Source organism: Schistocerca serialis, chromosome 7 (genome assembly GCF_023864345.2).
Source record: "Schistocerca serialis cubense isolate TAMUIC-IGC-003099 chromosome 7, iqSchSeri2.2, whole genome shotgun sequence".
In the NCBI taxonomy this organism is placed as follows: Eukaryota; Metazoa; Arthropoda; class Insecta; order Orthoptera; family Acrididae; genus Schistocerca; species Schistocerca serialis.
Window position 1 is genome coordinate 544306307 of NC_064644.1, and position 22970 is coordinate 544329276.

Genomic DNA, 22970 nt, shown 5'->3' on the forward strand with positions numbered 1-22970 from the left:
AATCTGATATTGCTTTATGCTTTATTTCTATTTAAAAAGCATACAATCATTTTTATTGTAACATCAGATTTATATTAAATACAGAATTACAATTTCAATTCCATTGGCTCATGTTGTGTACTAATTTTTAACGGATTCTCTAACACATGATGGGAAAGGAGATGCACTGATCAGTTCCATTGCAATATATACATTCAATCCTCTGTTATGTGATCATGTTTTAGATAATAAGTGCTAGTAAAAAACATACTGACTTCAAGGTACAGAAAAAGACCATGCGAATAATGACAAATAGCAGCAGTAAGGCTCATTGTGTTCATCTATCCAGTATGCTAAAAATTCTGACTGTCCATGTGGATGTATCTTTTGGAATGTAATGTAAATTAGGAATAATTTTCATCTATATGCCACATACAGTTCAATACACTAGCATGGAATCAGAGTGAGTCACTGTTTACATCTAAACAGGAAAAACAAACCTAAAATTCAAATATATCATTTTAAAGCAATAGAAAATCTAGGATAGAATAAAGACAGTATTATGAAATGGATGGACTGATACTCATCATTAGAGGGTATGTAAAGTCACAGACAGGCACAACAAAGAGACTGTTAAATATGTGAACCTTCTGCCAAAAGATCTTCATATAAAGTAGACAGTACACACATATTCAAGCAAGCACAACTCCCACATACGACCACAAGAAATTAAAGATGTAAATGGTACCAGTTCCTTTAGCCAAAGTCTTAAAAAAAGACATATTAAATAACAGTTATTACACTGTAAATGAATGTTTAAAATAGCCTCTGATAGCCAAATAATACCATTGATCATGTAATATTAACTTTACTTCCATGAACATGTATTATGTAACAATACATGAGATAACTGTGTATGCTATATAATGTGAAATATAGGAACTACAAAAAATGAGTGCAAATATGTATGTTATGCAATAAAAATCATTTTATCAACCACTGATGGCATCCTTAAACAATCTACATTGTACCACAAATGAATAAATTAGTTAGTCGGTCTTCAAGTGGTGATCTTTACTGCTGGATAAGGCACAGCTAGTACACTGGTTGTAAATGCAAAACACTGAATGCATGGAGACTGAGCTTCACTTTGGTATCAGCACTAGATAATAGTATACGCTATTGAGACTATGCCTACTTGGAAAGTAATTAACAATGCTGCCACAGATACTAAAAAAGACAAAATTAATATCCCACCACAAACACTCAATGAGTTTTTTATTAATTCAGTGAAAGAAATAGGAGACGCAATTATCAAACCAGACATTAGTCCATCAGAGTTACTCTCCCAATATTGGGGTAGACAGTCACTAAATACAAGTATGCTAACCTTCCCCGAATTATCGCCTAGATATGTACAAGGGGTCATAAAACAACTGAAATCATCTGATAGCTTAGATATATGTGGCATATCATGTAACCTGCTAAAAAAAGTGTGTGATTGCATTCTGTACCCTTTAACCCATTGCATAAACAAGTGCTTACTTGAGGGATATTTTCCTGATGAGTTAAAACTGTCTAGGATCGTCCCAGTATACAAAAAGGGAGATAAAGACTCTCCATCTAGTTACAGGCCTATTTCAATAGTACCCACATTCTCCAAGGTAATAGAATGCATCATGTACCAACAATTATCATCTCACTTTAAGAATCTAGGAATAATTAATGCTACACAATACGGGTTTAGGAAGAATCTGTCGACCATTGATGCAATCAACACGGTAGTCAGTTACATCCTCAAAGTTTTTGAGAACAAAGGCTTTGCTCAGGTCTCATTCTGTGACCTAAGCAAAGCCTTCGACTGTGTTGAGCACACGCCACTACTAGAGAAACTAGAATTCTACGGCATCAAAGGAAACAGTCTCAGACTATTAAAAGCTTATCTCAACAACCGTAAACAGATAGTTTGTGTTGGTAAGGAAATGTCAAACATAGAAAATGTTAAAGTAGGTGTGCCTCAGGGATTTGTACTGGCCGGCCGAAGTGGCCGTGCGGTTAAAGGCGCTGCAGTCTGGAACCGCAAGACCGCTACGGTTGCAGGTTCGAATCCTGCCTTGGGCATGGATGTTTGTGATGTCCTTAGGTTAGTTAGGTTTAACTAGTTCTAAATTCTAGGGGACTAATGACCTCAGCAGTTGAATCCCATAGTGCTCCGAGCCATTTGAATTTGATTTGTACTGGGGCCCTTCCTGTTTCTGATAATGATCAATGACCTCCCCTCGTTTATTAGATCCACCACTGTATTGTATGCAGATGATACAACTTTTCTTCATAGCAGTAACAATCTTAATGATCTTGAAACCTGTGCTGAAAATACACTCACTCATGCAGCATATTGGTTCAGAGAAAATGGTTTCCTGCTAAATGAAAACAAAACTCAGCAGATAATCTTCACTCTAAGAGACAAGCCACTATCTGATGACCCTAGTTCTGTTAAATTCCTGGGAGTTTATTTAGACGAATAGTTATCCTGGGGCCAACATGTAAACTGTATTAGTTGTAAGCTATATAGAGTAATTTATTTATTAAGACAACTCAGAAATTGTGTAGCTGAAACATACATCAGATCATCTTATTTTGCATTTTTCCAAAGTATAATATCCTATGGCATTATCCTGTGGGGTAACTGTACTCATATACGTGACATCCTATTATTGCAGAAGAAAGCCATTAGGATAATTACAAATTCTTCACATAAGGCTCACTGAAAACCCTTATTTACTAAACAAAAAATTATGACAGTAATAAACCTCTATATATACAATGTCTTAATCTTTATGAAGAAGAACCTACAAGATGTGAAACGTTACAACACAAGAAGCATCAAACACATATACACGCCTTACCACAGACTATCAAAATCAATAAATAGCTATGAAGTCATAGGGCACAAACTATTTAATAAGCTGCCACATGCTATATAGGATCTTCCTGAACATACATTCAAAGAAAGACTGCATGAATGGATTATTGCCCACCCGTTCTATGATATCAATGAATTCTTCAACTGTAAAATGCAGTAATCCAACAGATGACCCACTGTACATTTATTGTAATATAAGCTAAAATATTTCAGTAGTCAATACCTTATCACAATGTATTATAAATTGTAACTTCATTTGACGTTGTCAATTGCTGTAATGGCCTAAAGACAATAAAATCTTTATTATTATTATTATTATTGTTAATTGCATTACCAGTTTTATGAATAAGCTGTTAGCAACACTGTTTCAGAAAGACAAAGAAATAGGAGGATCTTCATAGTCCATCCTGTATCATTTATTTATACAGGTTCAACAACTGTTGATTTTCTAGTTGCCCTTAATAATCTATGTCACTACTGTTCACCTGTAATGAAAGGTGTGTTCAAAAAGAAACCAAACTTTTGCTATAACACCTTTACTGTACAACATTTGAAGCACTGTCCCCCTCAAAATAATCCCCTCCACAGGCAATACATCATTCTCATAGTTGCTTCCATTTTTGGAAAGCCTCCTGAAATGCATTTTCTGGGATGGGACACAGGTCTCTTGTTACATTACCCTGAATCTCCTCTGTGGTTTGGAACTGATGTCCTTTCAATATGGTTTAAAAGTTTGGGAAACAGGAAAAAGTCTCCTGAGGCTAGGTTCAGGGAATATGGTAGATGGCGCACAGTGGGAATGTGATGTTTTGCTAGATTGCCATGGACAAGGAGTGACCCATGAGCCAGTGCATTAAAATGATGTAACATCCAAGCTTGGTTTTCCCACAAGTCAGGCTTTTTCCTGCACATAGCATCTTTATGCACTCTGGGATTCATCAGCAACTCCTTGAACAGTTTTAAATGACGATTTCTACAAATCATCTGTTGGTGTGGAAGGTTTTCCAGGCATGGGATTGTCACCAACCAACATTATGCCCTGTTGAAAATGCTTAAACCACTCATAACACTGCAGGTGACTCATACAGTCATCACCATATGCTTGGCTAAGCAAGTTTTTAACAAGTTTGTAGCAAAATTTCGTGTACACGTGTTGTTCTTTGAGGTCTTTCTTTGTCACTTTGGCACTAATCCACTGATCAGCTTCTGCACTAGCTCAGTTTAGTGGGTATATAGCTTCCTCAGTAATTGTCAGAGTGAAATGCAGCAAGTGCTGCTTTGTTTTCTAACCCTGCCACTATGTGTTCTCAGTAACTGCAGCTTGCTCCCTCTGCTGATTGGTGTGCTATATCAAAAGTCTAGTTTCTTTTTGAATGCACCTCATAGTCTGGTCAATACAGAATTTCCTGCATTACCACAGAGACTCATAAATGTATGTACAGTCCATCTTGTGTCTAATACCCTCCAGGAGTAACAGCATGTCTTCATCAGTGTGTTAATGTTATACAATACATAAAATTGCATGTTTGAATGTACATTTATCATCCTGTATCCCTAAATTCTCTCTTATTTGAACATATTATTGTGTTTAAGTCAAAACATCTCAGTATTTGAAATAAAAATTTTGGTATACAGATTTGCAACATGCCGGTATCGAGAACCAACTCCTAGTAATACAAGCAACGTGTTCATGCATCTGACAAACTATGCTGTCAATAAGTACAGTCGTACCTATGTTGTGGATGATGAGGCAGGTAGCAAAAGGTAAGTTCCTAAATTAGCACATCTGGTTGGTTTACAGAAGTGTGATTGCATAGTTAACTACTACTGTATTCATAATAAGTTGTCACCTCAGAAAGGTTAACGGAATCAGTGCCATACTGTTCAAAACAATTACAAAAACTAATATGTCACAACACAATCATAACTTGCTACACTGCTCCTGTCATTCACTCTGATACACTGTTACATTAATTTTTGCAGAAAGATATCTTCCTTAAACAAATGGTTGGAGAAAAAAGAGTATAATGTTCAAGAACTTTGGCAGAACATTGATGAGGTCGTCATAAAGACGATAATTGCTGCTCATCCTGTCCTAAAACACAGTTATCACGCTTGTTTTCCGGGTCATGACTACACATACGCTTGCTTTGAACTTCTGGGTTTTGATATACTATTGGATTACAGGATGAAACCATACATTCTTGAGGTAACTTGAAATTTTCATACCTAACATCAGTGTTATTTTAAAGGTTCCCTATTTAAAACTTTTACTGTAAATAAAGAAACTAAAAGCAGTTGGACTGTAATGCTGTCATTGCCTTGTATCTCATTAGCAACAGTCTCTTTTTCGCCATTTCACCACATCAGATAATCAGCAGGGCATCTTAAATCTATTATTATTTTCTTTGTACATACATTTAATCACACTGAGTAACAAGACATAGTTGACAGTAATAATTTAATAACTGCTTGTAGTTACTTGTTGGGTACAGTCCTTTTTCCTCATGGCAAAAATATTAAAATTACCCAGAAACAGAGGGGTGATAGGTTGTGATTAAGATACTGGATTCACATTCAATATGATCTAGGTTCAAATTCCTATGGTTTGATATTCTGTGGTTTTCTTAAATCACTTTCAAAGAACTTCGCTAATTTGCTTCTCATCTAATCTGAGCTCGTATTAGTCTACAATGACTTTGTCTTCAGTGGAATTTTAAAACCAATTCTCCACTTTCTCAGTCAAAATTATTAGTAAAAAAGACAATCAGCACTTTAGAAGATAATGGTCATTACTAGAGACCAGATTAACTGCATTTGCATGTTGCATAGGTATTTGTAGATTTGGCTCCTTTTCACTGGTTATTGCATATTTTAACTAAAAACTACTGATGATGCATATATTTTAAAAATCTAGACGAATGGGCCCTAGCTTGATCTCATTTTGATGTCTAACAGAGTGACTGTGATGTACACCTGTGTGTGATCATTAACCGAGAGGCTACTGGCTAGTGAACTGCTTACTGAACAGGAACGGGCAGGCATTGTCAACGTGCCTGTTGCCCACATGTCCACTGAACCTCCTCCCCTGTTACGCCATACACATCAGCAACAATTAAATTGACCATATTGTTAATCATAAAACCATTGTTTCAGTTTAGTTTTCTTTTCATTTGTGCATAGTTTAACGTCTTTATGTGTAGTGTGTATCATGTTGTGCACCATGCCACATGAAAAAAAGAAATGTCACTTTGTGGATAGCTGACCATTCTGAAACATTCACATATAATGGAAATGTTTTATATTGTCGAGTTTGTGAGAAAAACTTTTGTGCAAAAAAAAGGTTTCAAATAGACCCGCATATCAAGTCAAGTCTTCATATCGCAGGAATGCAAAAGAAAGGCTCACAACAACAACAGCTTTTGACAATGGCAAGTGGGAGTAGTGGGGATTTAACCTCCAAAGGTAACCAAAACAATCCTATTCACATGGATGTATGTGGAGCATTTATTGCTAGTAACATTGTTCTTCACAAGCTTACAAACCGTATCCTCAAAGGTTTCCTGTGCAAATATTGCTTAAATCAAAACATACCAGATCAAAATATACAATTTTGTGTAAAAGTTACATATCATCAATTTACACTACTGGCCATTAAAATTGCTACACCAAGAAGAAATGCAGATGATAAAGATGTATTCATTGGACAAATATATTATACTAGAAATGATATGTGATTACATTTTCACGCAATTTGAGTGAATAGAGCCTGAGATATCAGTACCCAGAACAACCACCTCTGGTCGTAATAATGGTCTTGATACACCTGGACATTGAATCAAACAGAGCTCGGATGGCGTGTACAGGTACAGCTGCCCATGCAGCTTCAACACGATACCACAGTTCATCAAGAGTAGTGACTGGCATATTGTGTTTTCTGTTGTTGAGAGGTCTGGAGAATGTGCTGGACAGGGCAGCAGTTGAACATTTTCTTTATCCAGAAAGGCCCGTACAGGACCTGCAACATGCGGTCATGCATTATCCTGCTGAAATGTAAGGTTTCACAGGGTATAACCTAGGGTCATAACACATGTGAAATGTAACGTCAACTGTTCGAAGTGCCATCAATGCGAACATGAGGTGACCGAGACGTGTAACCAATGGCACCCCATACCATCACGCCGGGTGATACGCCAGTATGACGATGATGAATACACTCTTCCAATTTGCATTCATCTCAGTGACGCCAAACACGGATTCGACCATCATGATGCTGTAAACAGAACCTTGATTCATCTGAAAAAATAACGTTTTGCCATTCGTGCACCCAGGTTCATCGTTGAGTACACCATCGCGGGCGCTCCTGTCTGTGATGCAGCGTCAAGGGTAACCGCAGCCATGGTCTCCGAGCTGATAGTCCATGCTGCTGCAAACGTCGTCAAACTGTTCGTGCAGATGGTTGTTGTCTTGCAAATGTCCCCACCTGTTGACTCAGGGATCGAGACGTGGCTGCACAATCCGTTACAGCCATGAGGATAAGATGCCTGTCATCTCAACTGCTAGTGATACGAGGCCATTGGGATCCAGCACGGCATTCCGTATTACCCTCCTGAACCCACCAATTCCATATTCTGCTAACAGTCATTGGATCTCGACCAACACGAGCAGCAATGTCGCGATACGATAAACCGCAATCACGATAGGCTACAATCCGACCTTTATCAAATTCGGAAACGTGACAGTACGCATTTCTCCTCCTTACACGAGGCATCACAACAACGTTTCACCAGGCAACGCCGGTCAACTGCTGTTTGTGTATGAGAAACCGGTTGGAAACTTTCCTCATGTCAGCACGCTGTAGGTGTCGCCACCGGTGTCAACCTTGTGTGAATGCTCTTAAAAGCTAATCACTTGCATATCACAGCATCTTCTTCCTGTCGGTTAAATTTCGCATTTGTAGCACGTCATCTTCGTGGTGTAGCAATTTTAATGGACAGTAGTGTACCTACAATTTATGGAAAAAATAAACAATGAGATCAAGGACAATGTTATTTGGATATCAGTTGATGAAATTACCAACACTTACGGGCATTACATTGCAAATTTGATTGTGTCTGTAAAACAAGAGCCTTCCTCTTCCTATTTAGTGGTCAGCAAAGAACTTGAAAAGACAAAACATTCTATGATTGAATGTGGGTATTAGAAAAATATTTCCAGAATCTTCTGCAGATGAAAAGGTGTTTGTGTTTGTTTTTCAGCTTCCTATGTGATCAGAGCAGGAAAAGCCCTCCAAGTATTTTATCCCACTGTGATTCATGTGATGTTATTTGCTCACAGAGAACATTGCCCTGCTGAAGGAGTATGATCCACATCTGTGAATGTAAATAAACTGCTTTGAGGGGTTCAGAGCACAAGTGGCATAACTCCACCGACAATAGTTTTGAGTAAGAGGAGCCTTCATTAAGAAGTGTATAAACAGTTATTAATGTTAATAATTTAAATGTATTGATAAATATAGAATAATTTGCACTAAAGACTCTCCAAATATATTAACAAAACAGAACGTCATGCAGGAAATGTGTTGAAAATGATGTGTTAAACAAGAAAGAAAGGAGTTACTTAATTTGTGCATTGAACACTTTTATCAATCATCCACTGTAATGTCAAGTACATTGTGCTATTACAGGTTCGTAATTTTCCTTGTCCAAAATCTGATCCTGGGAATCCAAACATCGAGTAGACGCCTTCATAGGCAAGTTCTTGAAGAATGCATGATACATAGGAGGAATAAATTTTAGAAGATCAAGCATATCCTTCTTCTTGTCTGTTGTCATAGTCCGCCTGGTCTTGTAAAGATTCCCTTGTGTCCCTGCTGCAAGGCTTTGAAGAGGTCTGCCTAACGTGTGCTTACAGAAAACCACCACATGAAATTCTTCAGTTTGGCGGAAACTTGATTTAAACCTCATGGAAAATGGCACTGCCCATTCAGATTGCATCCATATGACTTGCAGCCAATTTAACACATGCCCACCAGTAGCCCTTTTCCTGATCTCTGTGCTATCTAGTAGCTACTTCGTTGACACAAGTTTTCATTCTTCACTATGCGAACAATGAAATGCTTTTTCTTTTTACACCCTTGGATAATATCTACCCAATCACCAGCTGAGTAAATATATTGTTTTCTGTGACCGGCCAATTCAATCAGACCAATGTCTGCATCATTAGGCAGGTAGCTATGGCCAGGTATCATAAATTTGTGGTTTATTACTTCCACTTTCGTGCCTGGGTCTTGTACTAATTTCATCAAGGAAACACACAATTACAATTACAGTTCTATGCAGTTATTACTTTGTATGTCTTTGTGTATCCCTTAAGGTGTTTCACAACACGGGACACAACATCTTGGGAACCTCAACCACCTTCTGTTTCATCCTACATGTATATGTATCCATTTCCATCTTTTAAAGAATTGCATCCCAGATTATACACATATAAATTTCTCTTATAGTAGGCAACAGGTGTCTGCAGTTTTGGAAAGAGCAGCGCCTTTTGTAAATCAAATATAAACATGTAGAGGTCAATAGATATTGCATTTCTGTCTTATTTCATTGACTCTCTTGCATCTTCAGCCTGTGCTAGGTGTTTGTCTTTCTCATTTTTTAGCCTACATCTCTTTCGTACACCGTCCTCAGTTGCTATCTTCAACTGTAGTTGATCACACGTTTTACAATTATCTTTGGATGGAGGCTTGAGGTTTAGATTAAATTTTGATCTGGAAACATGATATTAATATTTTGCTTTCACCGGTTCATTGCCAGTGTTCCTACAAAATTGAATATAGAGTTCATACATTTGTCTCACTGTTAGATCTTGGCTGAGATATTGTCAATCGGGATTATCCTTTCTGGTATAATGGCTCTGGTAAGATGGAAACAACTTGATATTTTCTTGAACACTGCTGTCGTCTGTTTTATTTCCAGGTGTTTTTCTTCCTTGTGAATCAGTCACAGCAAACACTTCCTCCTTTCCTATACACCTGTATAATCTCTGTTCATTTATTTGCAGTGTCCCTATGAAGTACTTTTGCTTACCTGTATACTATTATTTCTTACCCTAAGAAAGTATTTGTATGTGACTGCTTTTGGAGAACAAGATCCATCCTTCAAGCATTTTCTTTGTACCAAGTTTGACTGAACAAGTCCAAAAATATACACATTCTGTATGGAGTAGTCTGCTAATTCCAAAAATTTTCAAAAACTTCTTTCCTCTTACTTGCCTCCATTTTTGGATTTTGTTCCCTCATGCAGTTACACTCTTTGTCCTCAAATATCTTTTCTGGAACATTCTTTCCACTATGAGATATATATGATTGTCTGCTGTTCCTGATATGCTTACAGATGTTCCATTTCTGTGTGTTGAGAGTTCACATCCTTTTACATCCCCTGTGCACTTCCTTGTAATCTAAAACTATGATAAATAAAGTTACATCAAATACTGTGTTCTGTGCTACAATGCAGTTATTGTATGTTCATAGTATACACAATATGTAATTGTTATAAATTACACTTCTGTTCAGGTGGTAAAATGCAGCACCCTTTGACAGGTTATGCTAGAAACAGTATCTTTTTCATTTTGGGTACATATAGAATATTATTAATTATTATTGGTGTGGTTTACCTGTCATATTATCATTCAAAGAAACATTTTGCTCACTACCTGGTGGATACTCTGAACAACACTCCATAATATGGTCACTACGAGTATCTTCACATTCCATCTTCTACTAATGTGCATGGACATACGTATGTTGTGCTCTGAACAAAGGTGGGAAACAGTTAAAGCATTAACACAGGTCTGAATTCCATGCACAGATGATCAAACCTCAGAGATATGTACTCATCGCTCTGAATTGGAGATCTCTCTCTTAACGAATATCTCTGTAACTCGTTTTCAGTTAAAAGTGGAGTTACGCCATTTGTGCTTTGAACCCCTCATTTCATTCACAAAGAAAGTGTTCCGTAAGACACCTGCTCGTATCAAGATCTACAAAGAAAAACTACCAAGTGTGCCTTTACCACCCGAACCTGTGGTAACTAGTTGGAGTACATGGGTTGAAGCTGTGTCGTTTTACAATGTACATTTCGAGGTCATCAGAGGCAGGACTTCAAGACTTCAGTAGCACAGAGGCTTTGGCAGTTTTCCCCATATACTTGCTAGTATTAAAAATATTAAAACGCTTGACACTCAAGGTTTGACACTGAATGAATCTATTCAGTTGGAAATTAGTTTAGTGAACTGTCCTTGCCAGAGGTATTCCCTTGAAAATTTACAGAAAAGTTTGAAAACATTTTGAACAATAACCCTAGCTTTGAGCCCATGTCCCAAATTTATGGTTTATTAATGAGACAGGTGAACTTTTAGTAGCATGGAGAGCTGCATCAAACCAGTCTCAGGACTGAAGACCACAACGATAACAACAACAACAGGTGAACTTTCTCCAGAAACAAAAAAAGTGCCAGCATAGCACCCAAATTCAAATACCGCGTGGTTCTCAGTTGATGTAGAACATTCCTTTTCTGCTTATAAAAGTGTTTTGAGTGATCAAAGACACAATCTTACTTCCAAACAATTGCAATGACGCCTGATCATTTATGTTGACAATAGTAGCAAAATGTAAAATAAATTGTAAATGATACTTTAGTATGATAATATTAATTAAACATTAATGTTGTTCAAAAAATTCCTTATTGTATGTTGTTTTCGAAATAAAATATTATGGAGATCTTGTGCATGCCCTTCTTCATGCCATATATCTCAAAATTGGACCTGTGCATATTGATAGTGTTGCAGCAACTAAATCACATTGCATTCACTTATTACTGACAACAGTAGCAAAGAAGGGGCAATATTTTAAACATGGTGTTCATCTTCCTTTTGCAATTTTTTAAAAACTTATCTCATAAAGGATCCTGACTAACCTCTACCAAAAAGTATACAGATCGTGAGATCAGCATTCTAAATGTCCTGATTTTTCTTGTGACTGGCACTCTTCCTTGCAGTTGATATGCATAAGGGCAGCTTTGAGATGTATCAAACACAGTAACTAGTATATCTAAAAACAAAGATGATGTAACTTACCAAACGAAAGCGTTGGCATGTTAATAGACACACAAACAAACACAAACACACACACAAAATTCAAGCTTTCGCAACCCACGGTTGCTTCGTCAGGAAAGAGGGAAGGAGAGGGAAAGACGAAAGGATGTGGGTTTTAAGGGAGAGGGTAAGGAGTCATTCCAATCTTGGGAGCAGAAAGACTTACCTTAGGGGGAAAAAAGGACAGGTATACACTCACACACACACACATATCCATGTGCGGATGGATATGTGCATGTGTGCAAGTGTATACCCGTCCTTTTTTCCCCCTAAGGTAAGTCTTTCCACTCCCGGGATTGGAATGATTCCTTACCCTCTCCCTCAAAACCCACATCCTTTCGTCTTTCCCTCTCCTTCCCTCTTTCCTGACGAAGCAACCGTTGGTTGCGAAAGCTTGAATTTTTGTGTGTGTTTGTGTTTGTTTGTGTGTCTATCAACATGCCAACACTTTCGTTTGATAAGTTACATCATCTTTGTTTTTAGATATATTTTTCCCACGTGGAATATTCATAACAGTAACTAGTATGTTTTTTTATTATTTGATCTTGCATGTTTCAACTCTTTTTGTGCATATTTTAAGCATTTTTTATGCATATTTTGAGCTTTATGTGTTACATGTTAGACTATGGTCGTTACTATCTCATACCTGGTGTACCGCATGGTTGGCCAAGTCAGTCTTTCAAAGAATTTTGTAAACGACAGTTGTGTGTAAGTTGTGAGGTACGAGACAGTCATTCTCAGCATGCACTGCTGCAGAAAAACTATTGAACTCAGCCAGTTGACTTCTCTGGGTTTCAGTGTGTGCCACACATTTTCTACAGAGGAAATCTGATTAAAGATTCAAATTAAAGATGTCCTGCACTACAAAATGTTGTCCTGTTTAAGACAACTTGAGAATGTGTGGTGAACTATGTTACACAAACCATTCACGTAGCTAAGAAATTTGCTGTATAGCACACCACCATACAAAATACACTGATGACCCAAAACGGTATGACCACCTGCTAAATAGCATGCACAATTGCCTTTGGAATGCAGAACAGAAACAGTTCTGTATGGCATATATTTGACAGGTCCTTGGTAGTTTACTGGGAGTATGTGGAACCAGATGTCTATGCACAGGTCATACAATTCCTATAAATTTCAGACTGGCAGTTTGTGAACATGGAACTAGTGCCCAGTATCATCCAGGCATTTTCCTCAGTTTCAGGTAAGGGGAATCAACACGAGTTCAATATTGTGCTGCTCAAGCCACTAGAGCGTGATTCTAACGTTGTGACATGGACAGTTATCCTGCTGGATGATGCCATCCCTGTCAGGGAAGGTATCATCCATGAAGGGAAGCAGGTAGTTTATAGTAATGTTCATATATTCCACAGTTCTCAGTGTATGTCTGATTACAGTCACTGGTCCCAAAAAAGCCCAGGTGAATGTCTCACATAGCATAATACTGCCCCTCACCATCCTGTGTCCTTCGTGTGTTGCATGTTTCAAGCAGCCATTCATCTGGATGACAGTGTGTCCAGAAATGGCCATCAGCCTGGTGTAATGAGAAATGTGATTCATCTGACGAGGTGACACGTGTTCATGGAACAATGGTCCAATCTCAATGATTCTGTATGCACTGCAGTTGTAATTGATGACATCATTGGGTCAACATGGGAATGGCTAGAGGTTGTGGAGCCCCATGTTAAAATGTTCAACCATGTGTGCTGTAAGGTGTGCTCTGAAATATTTTTGCCTACACCGGCACTGTACTTGCCACAGATTGCTGCCTATCCTGCTTCACTGGACAGGAAGCATCTGGCTCCACATTTTGTGATGAGGCATGCATATCCAGCACCTTGTTACCTTTTCTTGATTTCACCATCCTTCAGCCATTTTCCATATATGCCCATAGCAGTAGCATGGGAACAGCTGACCAGCTTAACTGTTTCCGAGATGTTCGTTCCCACAATCAGGGGCATAATGATGTGGACTTTGTCAGAGTCATTTATGTCAGAGATTAGTTTGTCCAACAAAACTGCAACATTTAAACTTTGTGTGCAGTGTTGACAAGCTGGCCTAACTATCTTTATTTATTGGTTACTTATTGCAAGAGTGCATACAATGATTATTTGTCCTGGATGTAGACAATGTCAAACTTTGCATAAATTTCTATCTAAAAACAAAGATGATGTGACTTACCAAACGAAAGCGCTGGCATGTTGATAGACACACAAACAAACACAAATATACACACAAAATTCAAGCTTTCGCAACCAACAGTTGCTTAATCAGGAAAGAGGGAAGGAGAGGGAAAGACGAAAGGATGTGGGTTTTAAGGGAGAGGGTAAGGAGTCATTCCAATCCCGGAAGCGGAAAGACTTACATTAGGGGGAAAAAAGGACAGGTATACACTCGCACACACACACACACATATCCATCCGCACATAGACAGACACAAGCAGACATTTGTAAAGGCAAAGAGTTTGGGCAGAGATGTCAGTCGAGGCGGAAGTACAGAGGCAAAGATGTTGTTGAAATACAGATGAGGTATGAGTGGCGGCAACTAGAAATTAGCAGACGTTGAGGCCTGGCGGATAACGAGAAGAGAGGATATACTGAAGGGCAAGTTCCCATCTCTGGAGTTCTGACAGGTTGGTGTTAGTGGGAAGTATCCAGATAATCCGGACGGTGTAACACTGTGCCAAGATGTGCCGGCCGTGCACCAAGGCATGTTTAGCCACAGAGTGATCCTCATTACAAACAAACACTGTCTGCCTGTGTCCATTCATGCGAATGGACAGTTTGTTGCTGGTCATTCCCATATAGAAAGCTTCACAGTGTAGGCAGGTCAGTTGGTAAATCACGTGGATGCTTTCACACATGGCTCTGCCTTTGATCGTGTACACCTTCTGGGTTACAGGACTGGAGTAGGTGGTGGTGGGAGGGTGCATGGGACAGGTTTTACACCGGGGGGCGGTTACAATGGTAGGAGCCAGAGGGTAGGGAAGGTGGTTTGGGGATTTCATAGGGATGAACTAAGAGGTTACGAAGGTTAGGTGGGTGGCGGAAAGACACTCTTGGTGGAGTGGGGAGGATTTCATGAAGGATGGATCTCATTTCAGGGCAGGATTTGAGGAAGTCGTATCCCTGCTGGAGAGACACATTCAGAGTCTGATCCAGTCCCGGAAAGTATCCTGTCACAAGTGGGGCACTTTTGTGGTTCTTCTGTGGGAGGTTCTGGGTTTGAGGGGATGAGGAAATGGCTCTGGTTATTTGCTTCTGTACCAGGTAGGGAGGGTAGTTGCGGGATGCGAAAGCTGTTTTCAGGTTGTTGGTGTAATGGTTCAGGGATTCTGGGCTGGAGCAGATTCGTTTGCCACAAAGACCTAGGCTGTAGGGAAGGGACCGTTTGATGTGGAATGGGTGGCAGCTGTCATAATGGAAGTACTGTTGCTTGTTGGTGGGTTTGATGTGGACGGACGTGTGAAGCTGGCCATTGGACAGATGGAGGTCAATGTCAAGGAAAGTGGCATGGGATTTGGAGTAGGACCAGGTGAATCTGATGGAACCAAAGGAGTTGAGATTGGAGAGGAAATTCTGGAATTCTTCTTCACTGTGAGTCCAGATCATGAAGATGTCATCAATAAATCTGTACCAAACTTTGGGTCGGCAGGCCTGGGTAACCACGAAGGCTTCCTCTAAGCGACCCATGAATAGGTTGGCATACGAGGGGGCCATCCTGGTACCCATGGCTGTTCCCTTTAATTGTTGGTATGTCTGGCCTTCGAAAGTGAAGAAGTTGTGGGTCAGGATGAAGCTGGCTAAGGTAATGAGGAAAGAGGTTTTAGGTAGGGTGGCAGGTGATTGGCGTGAAAGGAAGTGCTCCATCGCAGCGAGGCCCTGGACATGCGGAATATTTGTGTATAAGGAAGTGGCATCAATGGTTACAAGGATGGTTTCCGGGGGTAACAGATTGGGCCAGGATTCCAGGCGTTCGAGAAAGTGGTTGGTGTTTTGATGAAGGATGGGAGACTGCATGTAATGGGTTGAAGGTGTTGATCTACGTAGGCAGAGATACGTTCTGTGGGGGCTTGGTAACCAGCTACAATGGGGCGGCCGGGTTGATTGGGTTTGTGAATTTTAGGAAGAAGGTAGGGGTGTCGGTGGGGTCAAGAGGTTGATGGAGTCAGGTGAAAGGTTTTGTAGAGGGCCTAAGGTTCTGAGGATTCCTTGAAGCTCCGCCTGGACATCAGGAATGGGATTACCTTGGCAAACTTTGTATGTGGTGTTGTCTGAAAGCTGACACAGTACCTCAGCCACATACTCCCGTCGATCAAGTACCACGGTCGTGGAACCCTTGTCCGCCAGAAGAATGACAATGGATCGGTCAGCCTTCAGATCACAAATAGCCTGGGCTTCAGCAGTGGTGGTGTTGGGAGTAGCATTAAGGTTTTTTAAGAAGGATTGAGAGACAAGGCTGGAAGTCAGAAATTCCTGGAAGGTTTGGAGAGGGTGATTTTGAGGAAGAGGAGGTGGGTCCCACTGTGACGGAGGACGGAACTGTTCCAGGCAGGGTTCAATTTGGACAGTGTCATGGGGAGTTGGATCATTAGGAGTAGGATTAGGATCATTTTTCTTCATGGCAAAGTGATATTTCCAGCAAAGGGGAAGAAGTAGCAGGGTACTCTTTTTTTGCTCCTTGCCCCCTATCCTCCCACCCCCTCTCCACCTCCCTGTCCCAGTGTCCTGATGCTGTGCCTGTTGGCAGTCTAGTCACTGCATGCTCCACCAGACAAAAATGCAATTGAGTATGTAAGTGTACTAAAGACATACACAAAACAGTGATAATTGAGACACACAGAGGGAGAGAGAGAGAGAGAATGGCCAATGTTCAAGTATATAACAGGGACAATTCTACATTATTATTTATTTACTGTATCATTCAATATATTGTCAGATTTCCACATGTAAAGCAGTTAGTAAACATTACAATTTTGCCACATGTAATGTTCACCATATGTTTGTGGGATATTGATATGTGCAGAATGTTGCCTTGTGCTGGTAGTAGGACTATGCTGCACTATTTCAGCAATGTGTTACTGTTCCTGCACAGATTGTTGAACTACACCTTCAAAAGAAAAATGAGAACTCGGAAGAAAATCTGTTTGACGCACTGTGCTGTAAACTCTGGTCAGCAATCTACGATCAGGAATTTGACATGTCAGAAAACATCGATAGTATCATTCGAATGCAGCAGGAGAACTACCATTACAGAAGCCATGAATATACACCATATGTGCACACCCTTCATTAGTGTAGATATGTGGTATTTTAGCCAGTGTGTGCAACAATTAACTGATGCTTCTCTCTGATATGCTCTCAGTCCCTTGCACTACTTCAGTCATAACACACAATGGACAACTGCACTTTCAAAAGGGTATTTTAAGACAGAAAGGCAACCCAAGCAAAGAGGTTAAAACCAATGAGGTAGGAGAGTAAAGCATCAAAGACATTGGGTTGGTAAGACATGTACAAGCAAGTCACCAACCCAAAAACAAATTTACATTAAATGTGTTCTATCTATATGCATGGTGTCACTCCTATGGGCTGTCAGGTGCTTTTCCTTTGGTGTTTCGGCAGTTATTTTGAATAAAGTTCTTTGCAATATGTTGCTGGAGTTATCCCAAACAAATACTGCTCATCATGTCTCACATATGATGTCCAGCGAGAATACAAACTTTTAGTATGTTTCCCTTTCAAAAAAAAAAAAAAAAAAAAAAAAAAAAAAAAAAAAAAAAAAAAAAAAAAAAAAGAAAATCATAACTTTATATATCTGTTTGATAGACTGATCCCAGATTAGTCTTGCTTGTTTTATCAGTATGCATTAAATGTATTAATAGGGACAGTAAAACATGAAGAACAGTCAGCAATTCATCAAAAACAGAGAAGCACTTCTACATGGCAATAGCAGTAAACACAGGCCAGCGAAGTGCTGTTGCTGCTGGAGTACTAGTTATTCTTCATGGTTTTTGTCCCTGTAAATACAAATCAGTAAAACAAATATCATACTAGACTACTTTGGGATTACCCTGTCAAATGGGCATATAAAAATCCACTTAAAAACCATTTTTCTGTGACAAGAAACAAACCAACACTTTTCATCAACTCTGGGTTTTGTATGAAAGATGTTCTGAGCAGTACATGCTCGGGCTGGCTCCAATTACACATTGCAAAAAAGAAATTGGTGATATCAGCCGAAACCCCAGAGAAAATGTGCCCCTGACAACTCTTGGGAGAGGCTCTTTTATGCACACACACACACACACACACACACACACACACACACACACACACACAGTGGTTTTGATCACAATCCATAAAAATGAGCTTTTTGTGATGTGAATTCTTTTGAACTCATATTTTCAAACTCATTAACCAAGACTGATTCAGTAGAAGGCATTTTAAGTCATATGTGAAAAGGGATTCTCATTTTTAGGTATTTGAGCTGTATAGGAAATGAACTGAAACAGTTGTATCCCCAGCTGCCCAAATGGTTTATGGAAAGAATTTCTTGAACATACTCAGCGTATGATCCTGATTACACTTTTATCAATAATTATACCTGTTTCTGAGTAAATAGTGTTTCCACAGAACATCCATATAACATTCTCTTGCTTCTGTTTCTTGTGCCTTTATCCTGCGGTTTCATAAGGTCGGCATGGTTGGGGTCGGATTTGGAAAGGTTAATGTTACAGGGTGGCTGGACGCCCTTCCTGTTGCCACCCCGTGCCCCCCCCCCCCCCCCCCCCCCCCCCAGGACAGAGTTAGTATACCCCAGCTGTCTGCATCTAGTGTAATCCATGGAAGAATGTGAACATGTTCGGATGTCTGCGAGTTGTGGAACTGGGGCAGGACGTGAGGACCAACCTGGTATTCACCTAGTGGGATGTGGAATACCACCTAAAAACCACATCCAGCCTGGCTGGCACACCAGCCTTCATCAGTAATCCACCGGGTGGATTCGATTTGGGGCCGATGCACCTGCCCAAGTCCAGGAAGCAGTGCATTAGCGCTCTCGGCTAATCTGGCGGGTACATCCATATAACATTACAGACTGGAAGTAAGCAAAATAGGCTTCTTTGTCATAGTCTGAAAGGCGAAAGCACTGAGAATGAGCTCATAACACTCAGCGGTATCTGTTGTTCCTGACTAAGTTTGCATGTGAAGTGAATACCCAAGTGCTTTGAAGTTGAATTTCTATCTTGAGCGCAGTTCATTAACATATATCAAAAATAATAAGAGATTTAAGGACAGAACTCTAGTGAATAAATGAGGAATAACTCACCACACATAAAGTAACTATTCCCATTTAGTAGTCCACAAATTCCAGCAGTACATTCTGCTTCCTGTTGGTTAAACAGGGTATAAGTATGTAACCTAATTCGCCATATCCATGATTATCTGTTCATTGATTTTTTAAAGTATATGTGAAATGACAAAAACAACATACAATATCTTTCTGGCATGAACTAACTGCAACCTTAAACTGGTGGAATAACGGGCGTGCACAATGTTGTGATACCAGAGGTCTACCTACTGGCTACGTTCACTCAGTGCAGATCAGTCCTGCTGCAACCTGTTAAATCCTACCTTTCTTACCTGGTCTGCACTCACATTGACACAGTGCTTGCAGTTTAATTAACCTGATGTGGTTTGTCTGTTAGGCCTCTCGGTAACAATCTTCAGTCTGTAGAAGTAATGAAGTTGTAACAAGTTGTAAAAAGGTTCTCACTCAATGTAGCACACAACTCAACAACTTTAGTTTCACAGATTAACACTTCTACTCATCTTTAGCAGACTTCTTTGAGTTGAAGACCAATCTATCAGATATCAAAAGAATAATGAGCACACACATTAGGTTAGACCTACGATATCTAACATTCACAGGTCAGTGTCTGTCTGTCTGACTGTTAAAAATGCTTTTTCTCAGGCGAGTTGACATTTATGTCACGTACTGAGGTCTGTGGTCCCTTGGCAGTATAATAGACATTAGCTTCTTAGTCATTGCATTCAAAAGATATGCTCATTTATGTTACATATTTTGATACTCACAACTGCACTCATAAAAACCTATAGGGTACTTCCCTCTGGCCTAGATTTGTGGAATGTGGCAAAAAGGAAGGTTTCACAGTGAAATCGAAGGGAAAAATCTGAAAACTATAAATCTGTGATTATATCACAAAAAATAAATCAATAAAAATAAAAAAAATGTCATTTTTTAACTGACTGTCTATTCTTCCATTTGTTAAGACCTCTTTTCCTCCAGGATGTGTACATGTATCAAAAAAGATCTGTATGCCTTTAGCAGTATAATCAGTGCATCCAAAAGATACAGCCATCCATATTATACATTTTGATACATGCAAACTCACTCATCCAAACATGTAGGGTACTTGCCATTAACCTAGAATCTTGAAATTTGGCAAGGACCAAGGTTTCACAGTACAAGTAAAGTAAAAAATCGGAAATTGTTAATTCATAATTAAATCACATGAAAAAAAATATTTTATCATTTGTTATCCAATGTCAAAGTTGAAATTAAAACAATCAGTAGTTCTGCACTCAGGCTGACTGGGCCAAATGCATAAAATCAAACATCAGGCAAAGAATGACTTTATTACTCATATGATTTGTTTCAAAATTTAGCATCACCAGATATCCCAGAGCAACTGCTACATGTGCAGCAGTTGTTCCTGGATATCTGGTGATAGATAAATTCCAAAAGTGTCGTATGAGCAATAAAGTCATTCCCTGTCTGATGTTTGACTTTTTTTGTGACAAGTCATCCTAAATGCAGAACTGCTGATTGTTATAATACTGGTTGCCTCCCTCATGCATGACTTTATGTCACATCTACATTATTGAAATTAAAACATTCTCAAACATCTTGGAATCCCTGGGACTGATAACTTGCCAATATAAATGTCGATAACAGGCAAAAATGATCGAGCATCTCAATGCCCGGAGTAAATGAGCTGTCTATATACAGAATTAAGTTTGTATGGAATCTTCACTGTGCGAGTCCTACTCACACGTGACCAACTTTGAAAACTGTCAATTTTACTGTCAGCTCCAATTACCTCTCTGTTAACTTCAAAAATTTGTACATAAGAGCTGCTGGCTATTTAGCAACAAGCTCTTTATTTTGACAACTATTCTCTTTTCAAGCTGCACACTTTCATTCCAACATTGATTGCATTGGATTTTTCTGCCCCAGTGTCTACTATTGTTGAAATCTGTTGCCAGCTCACTGCTCCTCCCACACAAAGTCATTTGTACTTGCCAATCTGTAATATGCACATTCTGCAACTCTGGCCTACTGGTTCCTCATTGTCCAAAATGGCGTCACTAGTGGTTCAGACAGTTCTGTCCTCCCATTGGTTGAAGTGTCTCCTTCTGTCCATATTTCACACAACAAAATTGGCGTTATCAAGTAAATTGTTTGTGCTCTTTCCTGTTTGAAGTCTAAGCATATTTTTTTTCTCTTATGCCACATGGAATACTGTTCACTTTCTGATAGTCACTTCACCACTGTAAATAAATATTTCATAATGCAACAAACAGTTCACTGCTATGTTCCATTTTTCTGAGTTCATAAGTTCTAATTGCACCAAGGTGAAACAATTCCTTACACAGCAGCACCATAAGTAGCTAAACCAATCTGATACAGTTTGGATCGTGGGCCTTTCAGTAACGATCTTCAGTCCATAGACATAATAAAGCTGTAAAAATCTTAATGGTTATTGAAAGTTTTCCACTCAATGAAGCACACTACACAGCAATTTTAGTTGAAGTGATTAACAGTTTTATTCACCTTTTGCAGACTTTGTTGACTGGATAACCAATTTACCAAATATAAGAAGAATAACTAGTGCACATGTCAGGTTAGACCGTACAATACCTTACATTAACAAGGCAGTGGAAGTGTCAGTTCTACTGTGGACCAAAAACAGATTTCACATTTACATAAAAATTACTCTATTTGTATTAAGCACTGCTTTGTAGTTATTTATTAGAATAGCATACACTGTAAAAATTCTATTAATTCTAATGAGTATCACCATGTCCAACAATACCTCACTCCAATGACAATAACATTCCACACTTATATTTCTGTCTTTTCAAAATGTCCTTTAATTTAGTTTAAATAATTCACTCAAAAGTTATGAAGCATTAGAGTTCTGGAGTTTTGCAGCTGTTGGTGCACATAATTTTGCTTACAAAACATGCATAATTGTGGCTCAAGTCAACACTGAGAAAGTGTCATAGATCTTATTAATCAACACTGAGACCATGAATTCTTAATTTTTAGTAATGTCCAACTACTTTTGGAAGAGCATAAGAATAAACTGTTATTTCACACTTATACTTTGAAAACGGCCAGGTTGAATTTAAATATTTCAAGTTAACTACAATAACTGATGTGATTCTGATTTGTAAAAAAGTTGCTGGTCAGAAATTTAGGAAAATATGTGGTCACTATTATGTGCAATGTGGATCCTTTTGTTTAGAATCATGAGCACCTTATTGCAAATTATAGAAAGCTGTATGCCCTATTGTACAGACAAATTAAGATAACAAAAACATGTAGCCGAAGTTCTGAATGTTCTGACGAAATATGCAGTGAAGAATGGGAATGGCGTGAAATGTTGATGTTAGTTATTGTGTAGACAATTAGCTTTTATACAGTTTAATATATGTTTCTAGAATGTCCAAATGCTTATCTTTGCAGTGGTGTGGGACATTATGTGGAATTAGGTTGTGGCTCATTATGTGGAATTAGGTTGTGGCTCATTATATGGAATTAGGTTGATTAGCTCACAAAATTTTTCACATATTGTACCATAGCATTACAATCAAACAG

The 22970-nt window shown here is 38.9% G+C and overlaps 1 protein-coding gene across 1 annotated transcript in view; it reads left to right on the forward strand.

Annotated features, from left to right (window-relative positions):
* The window catches only part of LOC126413236 (tubulin polyglutamylase ttll6-like), a 323601-nt gene that overhangs the window by 195809 nt on the left and 104822 nt on the right, over positions 1-22970 (forward strand). The window contains exons 8-9 of the mRNA XM_050083135.1: positions 4538-4666; positions 4886-5111. Of these exons, the coding sequence (XP_049939092.1) occupies positions 4538-4666; positions 4886-5111 (355 nt within the window). The remainder of the gene's footprint in view (positions 1-4537; positions 4667-4885; positions 5112-22970) is intronic.